Here is an 11,908-nt window from a genome sequence, read left to right on the forward strand (position 1 = left end):
CAAATACAAATATATCAGAACAACCATTCCACTTTCGATCCGTTTAAAATAAATATCATTCGTCTCTACTTTTCCAATTGTAAATTGATGATGCATTTTATAGTTGAGCAAGAGAGAGAGAGAGAGAAAGAGAATAATGAATGATCGTCAATTAGGTTATCGTCTTGGTTGACATATTGGAATTGTCCCTAGTTTCATTATAGTTTCAGTTTGATTCAATTAAAATTTGAATCAGAATTAAAACTTTATAAAGTTTGATATGGAGTTATTCATTAGTTTTTTCTTACTAATTACTAGCTATTATCTAAACTCATATTTATCGTTGTTCTCAAATCTATTAAAAATGGACAAATATAATGAATCGATAGATATTACGAATTTCATCATTTTTTTCCTTCTTTTGTTTTATTTATAAATTATTTCTTAAAAATATTTATTTAATAAAAATTTCAAAATTTCCGATAAAGAATTAAATTAAGGAATTTAGTAAACAAATTAATAAATAAATAAGTTGACAATTGACTTTATTTTTACACTTTGTAATTTAAATCCAAATCTTTATTTCATTATTTAATAGACAATAGATAATATATTCAATAGAACATAATGTTTGCATTAGATAGTGAAATTAAGAAGCGCACATTTTGGCATCAATATTATCACCGTTAGGAGGATATTTTAACTTAATGCATCTGGTGTTTAGAAAGCTTTAAATTATAAATTTTGTTTTGATTTGAATATGAATCAAATTTCTTACAGCTTGATTTTTGATTGAAACAAATGGATTTCTTTTCAACGATCGAAGATCCACGTCATACACCCGGAAAACGACATGGTTATGCAAAGGAGCAATTAGCGCCTCAAACATTCATAAGCAATAATCAACGATCTCTTCTTAGCAATTTTATTACCACTCCACCTGTTGTTAAATCACAAAATTATTTTACGGGCTATAGTGGTAACAAATTTTATTTGGCTAAGTACGTTCCTACTAAATTATCTTTTTGTTTTTTAAGTAAAATATCAAGATTTTATAAAATTTAAGAAAAAAGTTCTGAATTTTAAAATCTATTACTTTCTTATCACTTTTTTTGTTCGTAAAAAATACCAAACATTTCAATTTCATGTTAAAATTGATTTAACATGAGTCTATATGATAAGTAAGCTGATTTTCCAACAATGCATTTGACCATTTGCGTCGAAAAATAAACACTTAAAAGAGTTATTCATTATTTTTTTAGAAATGAAGAGATTCTAGACGAAAAAAAAAGTGATTTTAAAATGATCTTTATTACAGGCAACAGAAGCAAGAACGTAACAACTATACGTCTCTTTATCCATCTCAAAAATCTGCATTTTTAACATATAAATCAGTTCTCCGAAATTCTCCAAATCAGAAACCACCGGAAATGCAAACAGATCCACCACCTATAATCAGTAATACGTTAATTGCCCATGATGGTATCCTGAAACCGAAGCCAAGATATATTACATCTATTAGCCAAGAGTATAATAAAAACGCAACAGAATTTGGCAATGTGGAATACTTCGAAAATAATAACGTGAGACTGACTATTCGATCCTTTTCTGCAATATCGTAGATAAGAAGATTTAAATTTGTTAAGCAACAGAAAAAACTTTGTTAGCTAATAGTTTTCAAGCAAAAGATACTGAGATGACCTCATTGTCAACGATCTTTTGAATGAGAAAGACTCGGAGTTAAGTGTAATTTAAAACTTTTTAAAATTCATACTTCAAAATTTTGAAAATTTTGCGATAAAATTCATTTTATATTAAGAGTGGTACAGCAACAATATTGGAAGCAGACACAATTAACAGCAGGCAGGGAAGTACAACACCACAACACCGACCAATAAAAATGGCTTGTTCTGAATTTGGATCCAGGTGAGATAAAATGCAAATATGTTAATTGATCGTTATATTCTGTAATCATATTGAGATATAGACGTACGCACGTCAGTTACGTCTATCTAAAAGTCTTGTTTTATCTCTGCACTTGCATTCGCTGTTAACTCATCCACTTTAATGTGTCACATCAACTTTTCCATACTTTTTTTTTTCCTGAAACTAAATATGATGCTATCACTCTAGTGGTGATACGAAACTCTAATGGTAATACTCAATTTTGAGCCAAATATGCGACACATATCTATTTTAAGCCAACTTTTCCCAAGTAGTAAATATTATTTTCTCTTAAATACCAAAAGGGACTGAAGGAACTTTTTAAGAGCGAAAAAGAAAATGAAAAGAAAGTTTTTGGAAGGTATGCAAAATTTGTATATAATTTGAATATGTTGTAGAGAGTCGCCAATAGCAGAAAAGATAATGAAAGATGTTCCACGACTGAATAATTTTAAAAATATCTTAAATAAATTCCAGGTATTAAATCAACATTATTCTCTAGTTTCAATATTAAGCTATCCTTTTGTTGTAAATAGACGGTGAATATCATCGATCATACCGTATCTACTTTCATTTTGATCGTAATCTCTTATCAGTTCTATCTGATAAGTTTAATGCTTATTTCTCTTACTGATCAGATAGCAAGTGATCATGCATTACGGCAGCAACAGCAACGAGAACAAATACGATACAATGCAAGTGGTCATGAATCGGATCAAGGATTCAACATTCCGAATTTGAAACAATCAACCGAACCTGGATATTCTGAACAGGATTGCACATTTACGAAAAATAAAGTAACATTTTCTAGATAAAATCATTAATTATTGCATCAATTAACAAAGTTAAAGATTTTAAAAACAAATAAAACAATAGAGTTGAAGAAATCTCATACCTTATATCAACAATTATAGGCATTTACGATGTCTATTCCAACTGCTGGGAAAAATATTCGTAATAGTTTACCGAAGCAATGGATCATGCAAGAAAATGACACGCATGTTGACATGGAACAACGATCATTAACAATATCTGGCATATCATCTTTACCACCATCACCATCATTATCATCCTCTCATAAACCACCAAATAGAACCAACAGTTTAAGAGTTCGTGAAATTTTAAATATTTCCAAATATTCAAATATTTAATCCAAAAATATTTAATAAAAATTTTTGCAAAGTTAAAATTTATCATTTTTCAGTTAGTAAGTATGAAACAACGAACATTTTTCGATAACAATTTTCATCGAAATGAACCAGTGAGAAGCCAACTTCAATATAATATCAACCGTTCTAGATTGATTTCAGGAAATGAAGCAATAAAAAGTCCAACTAGCATACCATCCTCTTCTCATGGTTCTGCCCACTTTGTTTTTGTTTTTTTAATCTTTTTAATTTATTCAAAAAAAACACGAAAAAGATAAAATAATAAATGTATGAAATAAGACAATATTTAGTAATTAAAAATTGTTTAAATTTATGAAAATCTTTGTAATTGCAGATATTAATGAAATATTTTCCAAAAATTTGCTCCTGCAAATGATTTGAATTATATGTAATTTCCTCTCCTGAAAATTACCGGAAAATATTTTTCTTACCTAATAATTGCAAATAAAATAAATGTGGTTTATTCATAAGTTTTCCTGAATAATTTCAACAGGATGATCTCTTAAGGTTGCATTATCCGTTGCACTTCAACAGAAAGCTATAAGAAGTTAACACCAGTGACGCAAGTTGACACCCATCCTTCATTATTATCAAAATCAGAACCACGTAGCATCAGCAATCAAATGGAGAACGATAATGAGTTGGTATCCGTTATCGGACTTTATAAACAGGTAAGATTAGCGACATAATGCAAAAATAAATCATTTCATCTTTTTACTTCACTGCTACAACATTTTGGTGTATATTATTCGATATTATCATTAAAATCAGATGATGCGACAAGTGTAAACTTTTAAGGTTTTACCCTTTAGCATCAAAAATTAATTATATCATATTAAAATTAATTTAGAATAAATTTCAGTTCTATTTCAAAAATGATTCTATATATATATATATATATATATATATATCATCAATGCTATAATTTTATTATAATTTCACTCATCAATTTGCAGATGACTTCAAACAATCTTGAAATATTGCAATATGCTTCATCAAATCTGAACAAATTTTTTACAAATCATAATTCAATATTATCAAAAGCGAATCTACAGAAGTGATGCATTCTTATTTGAATTTTTTAAAATTAAAGTTAAATGAAATGTGACGTTATGAAGTGAAAATTTCTTAAAATTGGAAAAATTTTGAAAGTTTGATAATATTCAAAAACATTTCAATTCGAAATAAAATTTAATTTCTAATAACCACAAGCAAACATTTTGAACTTCAACAATTTTAGGTTGAAATTGGATGATTTAATTTTCGAATCGATGATACCAATTTTCTCGAAATGTTACACGCACTTCTTTAATGCATTTTTGCCATACGACGGCTTCCTGAGTTCTGCGATCAATGTGATAGTAAGATAGATGAAAATAATCATAAATGTTACATGATATGGATTATATTTGTTATTAAACTAAATGCACATTCTGCCTTATTGCAGGCTGAACCTGTATTTGTTGATTCTAGTCCAATAAAACCTGATCTTACGATTGGTAACATATGGAATCCACCGACACTTGTAGAAATTAGAGCAAAACGAAATGAGGTAATTTAAGCTTCATTTTGTTCATCAAAATACTTATAGTCTAATATGGTTGACAGTTTTTAATTTTATTCAAACTTGAATAAACATTTCATATTTTTAATAATATTCTAAACGTTGTAATGTTAAACGTTAGTTTGTCGCATTCATTCAATCATATATCATTGCTAAATTAAACAATTTGTGACATTTAATTTCTTTTTTTGTTAGAAAATTAGCTGTAATCTTTCCAGGAGCATCGCATACTTCATGATACTCTACATCAGAACAGCCAGAAATATCGTTTCTTGATTATTCCACGACATACTTTGTTCACATTCAAATCATTTGCTAGTAATCATCAATATGTAAGTAATAATTGCCATTTCTAGTTCCTTTTAGGATTCTTCCATCTTGATTTATCCATAATCCAAATCCGGATGCTGTAATGCTTTAGTTGTCAACACAAGACTCTATAAAATTATTAAGAAAACGGTGGTCATAAAGACTTGCCTTTTGACTTATTTGTTATTTCTATGTTTGTTTTTTGACTTATTTAATTTTATCGTAAAAATTTCCAATTTTAGGACATCAGTGAAGAATACGAACAGAAGGTATGCTTCATCTTATTACAACTCGTATATGCACTGAAATCTTTCCAGTTGAATGGTATCGAAATGGTCAGCGACGATTTAAGTGAATTCATCTTGTTGTCCAGGTAGGACTTTTTTTTTGAATCAAAACTTTATTTGTTGAGCAAAAATTCATAAATTTCCAAGTATGAAGCATTTCTAAAAATTCAAATAACGTTTAGGTACACTCGAACTAATCATAAGATTGGTAGTATGGATCATTTACCAAGGATTCTTCTACTTCAAGTAATTTTTCTTTTGATTTAATTTCTTTAACACTTTAACACTTTTTCCTGACATAACTTAGATCAAATTAAACATTTGACCTAAATTGAGAATGTGATCTTAATCTTCGTCTTCTCTGAGAGATAAAAGATTTCAGTGGTAGCGATAATGGTTGATACAGTTGATCAATCTTTTCTATAAAATTTACATTTAACAGTACTTTTATTGATAGCTTGCACTACCTTATTACTGATCAAATTATTCTTAAGCTGTTCTTCTCTCCTCTTTCGTGCGTTTTGGAATTTAGAGTCAGCACTTTAAGAGTCAACAGCGGACAAAAGAAAGAAAAATAGTAGAGGAAAGAAATCGAAAAACAAAAAAAAATAAAGAATTGACAGATGCAGGAAAATACAATTCTCGTACGATTCAGCAAACGTTCAATGTTGGGATTTGGGTGTTCCACTGTTCAAAATCCCACTTACTCCACCGATACCATTTATAAATGATGAACTTTGAAAGTCAATTCTTTTATTTTACTACTGATGTACCATCTATTTATATATCCTTTCAAATTTCCTACTACTATGAGAATTATAATCGTTATCAAGATAACAGTTTCTTATATTCACTCAAAATTATGATATGCGTTTTGCTTCATTTTCAGGAATCACTTAGAATGACGAACAAAAAGTCCATCGTAGGACTATGTGATTATGGTCTGAAGATACTTTCAACAATGTTGAATTTACACCGTAATTCGCTAAGAAATTTTGCAACCCCTATTCAGGTAACTACTCATATTTATTTAAGCGCATATCCCCTGATGATATGTATCGTTCACGAGATACCCGTTTTCGTTTATGGATAAATCACTCAAATAAATAAGACTGCCGGTTTGACATCGTATTTGTTCAATTATTTGAAACATGAAAACCTTATTTTAAGGAGTCCAATTTTAAGGAATGCGTTAAAGCATTGCAACATGACAAATCTAGTTCGCTGACAGAAGCAAAAAATGCTCTAGAATTTGGAATGTTTGTTGGTCACGATGCTTCCTCACTTAGCGATGAAGAGGATGCACAAGCTTGGATTGACTCAAAACGAGCTGATTATGTTAATTACCTGGTAAGAACAAAACTTGGTACGAAAAATGACAAGTTCTGAAAAGCAAATAAAACACCCACCGAAGATTGCAGCTAAAGGCCTTTTTGACTTTTTTAGGGAACTTGGATGGTAACTCTAGATCGCATATTATCAACGTAGGAATGACGGTCATTTCAGTTCAATCACGGTAGCAATGACCCACGGACCCAACAGAAAATATGTTTTTTCAGTTCCGTGAAGTAGCTGGCGGTTCCTGCTTGCTAAATGATGTATATGAGCGACTGCGCCTGCAATTCCTTCTCTCCGTCACGCCACAAACATTGTTGAAAATGCTCGACAACATGCATCTTCAAAATTTTAAATAAAACATTCTGTGCTTGACCGAAACAGTAAAACTGCGCGCAATTCTGTACGGGCTTGACACGTAGACGATATGTGATATGAATCAAAAATCCTTCTCAGGAAGTTCACAATATCTGTCACTTGGCATATTCTGCCGTATCAAACGACTGCAATGATCTCAGGATATTCATTTCCTGAACAGCCCAACTGAAGAAACAGTTTTTATTATAAGACAGTAAAACAAAACGACAGTTAATTATAAGAAAAACAAAAAATGGAAGTATGACATCAGAAGGACAAAGCAAAGAGAATGCGAACGTGCGCCGCTCTCACAATAATTACGCCAATTCAACCGATTTCTCATGGCATTCTTTAAATTTAATCTTTCCAGAAAACTATCGGACATTAAACTCACTAACTTTCACTCAACTTTAACTATCTACTCAACATTTACGAAATACAACAGTTTTCTAGAGATCCAACAAAGATGGAAACAGAACCTCTCCACGTGGAGCGAACATTTACTGCGCAATAACAAATGCAAAATACTCTTATCGCAATTTAATAATGCCTGCTTCGCGTAGTTTCACAAGTTTTCTTAAAATATCTGGGTTTTGGAGATGCTCACGCACCGCTCCCTGATCTTGACTCATTTGTTCCAGCAACAGCCGCATACCTGGGTCTCTGAAATTGAATGATTGGTATGGACTGAAGAAACTCCATAAAGATTATTAATAGCCAAAAAAAATTAATGGCAGTACGGTCTCTGTGTCCTACAGAAAATGTCTGATGAAAACGAACTTGAGTATTTCCTGTACTTCTGGATCCCGTAATGCACGCTCTCGTGCAGCATCTGGATCTTCATTATTGTTACTCATTGCATTGATTAAACCATCACGAGCTTCCTGATTATTATTATCTAATGCAAGAGCTGCTTCATACGCACTCTGTGCCTTACCATATTCTTTAAGTGCGATTAATGCAGCGCCTTTCCTGATATAGGCTTTTACTGAAAGGAAGAAAAATATTACATTAAGAAAGCCAATATATAATAAAAAACATGAAATTTCATAAATTAACAATGCATAAGCATGTTCTTCTAGTAAATGACATCATAAATTTCATAAGCTTACTAAAGGTGGGATCTTTCTTGATACATGTGTCGCAGTCTTCAAGCGCTCGATGAAATTCCATTAATTTTGTGTAACAAGCTGCTCTGTTTGAATAAAGGACAGGGTTTTCGGGATCTCGCTTCACGGCTTCGTTATAATGCTTCATAGCTTCCGGATATTTACCTAAAAATCTTTTATAGAATAGAGCAAAGAGAGTTTGAAATATTTACTCCACTTGTTATGGAGTTCACCTCTGGATGTGGAGCTCTTTGTTAGAGTACCTGCTAAACAATGAGCACATAAAATTCTAATTCTATGCACAACAGTGGCCTCGTGGTGTGTATTAAAACTGCGCCACAATAAAACAAAAATTACGATAAAACGATTAGTGAATTTTGGAACAGAATATGGTATTTCAAGATTCCACATCACAGGACAGTTAGAACTGCTGATTACTAGAAGGAACCTGATTTTAATCCACCTACAAGTGATACAGTGATACTTGCAAAATTCAAAGAAAGCTAACCTCGCTTGAAAAGTTCGTTACCCTTAATTTTCTCTTTTTCTGCTATTTCTGGATCTATATAAGCTAATCTTTCTCTCTCAGCTAACTCTTTCTCCAACGCTTTCTTCTTCTTCACTAGTTCCTGAAATTAAAATAACCTGTTAAATTACATTCTCGTAATAAAAAATTACTGTTACTAATAGCTAATTAACACGGCGAATCGGAGGAAATAGCTAAGTGACTAATACAATCTTCAAGAAAAATGACCAGTGATTAAATTCAGTATCCGCTCAGACAATCAATACCAGAAAATGCATTGTACTGAATAATTGGAGGTTATAAAACTATAAATTTAACAAAGGAACTTGGAAATAATGTCTTACAGGATCTCTGTGTTCGGACAGCGACTTATCGAAATATGTAAGTGCTTCTTTCAACTGATCCAATTTCAAATAAGCATTCCCTATCCGGGAAAAGGCCCTGTGAAAACGTTTTAATACATACATTAAATACAGGCACTAAATACATAAAAGTTTATTTGGATCAAGTAAATACATAAAGGTTGACCTCATCATAACAGCATAGGATCACCCTTATCTGTGTGTAAATATTTACACATGTCTAAATGAAAGAAATTTTTGGCTCACATATTCAAGTTTTTAAAACCGTTTACTTTGCAATGTGCGTATAGTCCGCTCGCTGTTCACGACCAATGTCTACTGCTTTCTTGCACAGTTCGATACATTCGTCATATTTTTTCTGCTCGAAAAGCACCGCTACAATAATGAATATAATTGCTCCAGTACCCATCGCATATTGCCTAGTCCGGAGTTAGTAATACTGCCCGTCTAACAATAAATAAATCGCTTAAAATATATCCACCAAAAGCCTACTACAGATGGAGCCTATTAAAAAAATTTACTACACCAAAAGCCTATTACACCAAATAAAGATCGGGAAAAATCAGTCCAAAAATTTCAAAAACACGAAGGGATGAATAGAATTACATCCCTCCTACCCGGTGCATTGTCAAATTATTATGTAAATAATGGAAGCAATCAAAGGGAAAATTAAAGACGTTATTCTTCGAGACATTTTAAATAAGCTCTTACCAGCTTTATTGTTGTAAAAAACAATATTCGCAGGGTCAATCTCGATAGCTTTATCATAATGCTTTATTGCTTCATCGAAGTTCCGTTGCTTATACGCTGCATTGCCGAGATCTTTTTCTTTCAAAGCCTGCAGTGAAAACCTCCATAGAAGGGTGCTACTATATACCAAATAAAAAAGAAAATTGATGACTATTGCCAAAACAATCAAGAAGAAAACAAACTACCTCTGCCATTATTATTATTAAAGACGCTGCTTTTTATTACAAACACGCTTCTTTTATTTGATGTCGCCTAAAAATCAGAAATCTATCAGAGTTAGACATCGGAAAAATAAAAGAAAAATATGAAATCGTGCATAAAACTAAAAGAAATCACGTGAGATCCGAAGAGAGATCAGTGATAGCAAAGTGTAATGCTATCACTGATCTCTCTCCGGTATACAGTGTGGTGACCAATACTTTCTACTTCACGTTGGTATGTCCAGTAAACGTTGCTAATAAAAATGGAAGCTCTATTTAGACAATTTTATCTTTCGGATGTTCTACTGTAACGGGAACATTACGGATTATTTAACCTCATCGTCATACATCACTGAACGTACAGGCATAACGATGTATCTATTTCAGGAGATGTACAGGTGACAAAGAATTCCTTTTTAATACAGTGCTTATGGATTGACCTATTATAGTGCCAGAAGAGGAATAGTAAGGAGTAAAAGTGGAATTCTAAGTCGGGGGAATATCCTAAGCTGTCACTGGGATAAGTCAATTCGAACAACCAACTATTCGGAACACTGATACCAACATTTCATGAGTCTAGTATTCACTACAAAGCGAGTGGGTGTTCAGGGAAGAGACCTGGAACTTTTCCTCATCTGACCGCGGGATCTCAGAGACCTATCCAATGCAACAATCCAATCATCATAAACATAAGTCTGTACTCCAAAACATTCAAACACAGATTGTACATACCCCCGCCCCCGTACTTCGAGAACAATCTAGAAGCAGATACAGTAATCTGTAAGTGAATTGTAAGAGCGCGCGCGACTGTTGCAGCGTATGAGATGATACAATCGTCATGAAGTGTTTTGTGGATTTGTAATTTTCTCATTGGTTCGTTGGTTAATTCCTGGGTCAGAGGTCAAGGGGTCATTATTATGTTCTTTGGCCAAGAGGTTATTATTATGTTCTTTCTCAGAAATAAATCAATGGCGAGGTTATCGAGTTCAAGATGAGAATTTCGTTCAACCGTGCTACTGTAGAAGAGAGTGATATAAAAAGGAATTCTAGAAAGAGAGATTGTAGAACTGTTGGAGAATGTGAAGAATTGACACAGGAGAAAGATAAGATTTCTGATCTAAGTGTTGATACAATGAATTAGAATTGTTAGTCTCACAGAGGGAAAGCTTCCGGTTTAAAGGTCAACGGTTACACTTTCTTGTGCTTTTCTGTATGGTTTCGAAACCATTGCGAATTACTTATTAGGAATAAAAGGCAGAATCACTGAAACAGATATTGGGTATTATTAGATTACCTTGGTAGAGGAAAATCGAATTAACTAAGGTGTTTTCACAGATTGTGTACTGTTGGATTTTTTATTGCAATTTTAGTAATTAGATGAAAGCTATTTATTTATTCAAACAATGTTGTTGTAATGCGGTTGTTGCAACATACAGTAGGAATTTCAGTAATTAAATAAATTTCATTAGTGGAGTTTTTTTTCCCCAGGAATACTGAAGCTTTGAATGGCAACAAATATTTACTTTTGTTTTTGACCTTGCAATTGTTCGAGAAAGTACTGTGTCAACCAAGAAGGCTTTCATCTAAGAGGAAGAGTGTTTTTGTTCGAAAAAGCTCTTGTATTTAGCTCTAAACTGATAAAATAAGTAATGACAATTGAATCATTTAATTCAAACCGAAGTGATTCATACATCACTGCATTTCCCGCAACTTTGCTGATTTATGAATTTGTCCGTATTTTAGTGAATCATTTGAGTTATTCCAGCTTCAGATGGACTGCGATATTCGATTGCTTCTATCAGTGCTGTTGCTACCGGTTTGTTGTTTCAGTGTGGCACAAGCATCAGTAGGCTTTTATGTGGATAATGAGAATGCGCAATCGATACCACTTGCTGTTAGCAGGTCTTCAGGCTTACTTTTCACTTCTTTTATTTCACGCGAAAGTGAAGAAGCTGAAAATTCAGTGTTTATTAGTAAAGGGGAGTTTATGTTATTTCATCAATTAGTCCCTGAATTA

General features: G+C 32.3%; 3 protein-coding genes across 3 annotated transcripts in view; 2 read left to right on the plus strand and 1 right to left on the minus strand.

The window, feature by feature from the left end:
- Positions 1-780: 780 nt before the first annotated feature.
- LOAG_08727 (hypothetical protein) lies at positions 781-6,946 on the plus strand (the record flags this gene model as incomplete). Its single annotated transcript, XM_003144256.1, has 15 exons — positions 781-980; positions 1,298-1,562; positions 1,799-1,905; positions 2,322-2,400; positions 2,562-2,720; positions 2,838-3,032; positions 3,128-3,281; positions 3,600-3,763; positions 4,540-4,644; positions 4,875-4,988; positions 5,208-5,338; positions 5,435-5,498; positions 6,142-6,264; positions 6,423-6,602; positions 6,812-6,946. The coding sequence occupies 15 exons, from the start codon at positions 781-783 to the stop codon at positions 6,944-6,946; spliced, it is 2,175 nt and encodes a 724-aa protein (XP_003144304.1).
- Positions 6,947-7,139: 193 nt separating this feature from the next.
- On the minus strand, positions 7,140-9,951 carry LOAG_08731 (TPR domain-containing protein). Its single transcript, XM_020447786.1, has 8 exons — positions 9,877-9,951; positions 9,653-9,779; positions 9,214-9,316; positions 8,924-9,020; positions 8,562-8,682; positions 8,057-8,218; positions 7,725-7,932; positions 7,140-7,607 (listed from the first exon to the last, which is right to left on the minus strand). Exons 1-8 carry the CDS (start codon positions 9,883-9,885, stop codon positions 7,475-7,477), a joined length of 960 nt encoding a protein of 319 aa, XP_020302021.1. The 5' UTR covers positions 9,886-9,951; the 3' UTR covers positions 7,140-7,474.
- Positions 9,952-11,650: 1,699 nt separating this feature from the next.
- The window catches only part of LOAG_17694 (PEX6 protein), a 14,361-nt gene continuing 14,103 nt past the window's right edge, over positions 11,651-11,908 (plus strand). The window contains exon 1 of the mRNA XM_020450358.1: positions 11,651-11,793. Coding sequence (XP_020305981.1) covers positions 11,663-11,793 — 131 coding nt within the window. The 5' untranslated portion in view covers positions 11,651-11,662. The remainder of the gene's footprint in view (positions 11,794-11,908) is intronic.

Source organism: Loa loa (genome assembly GCF_000183805.2).
Source record: "Loa loa unplaced genomic scaffold supercont3.114, whole genome shotgun sequence".
NCBI classification, from domain to species: domain Eukaryota; kingdom Metazoa; phylum Nematoda; class Chromadorea; order Rhabditida; family Onchocercidae; genus Loa; species Loa loa.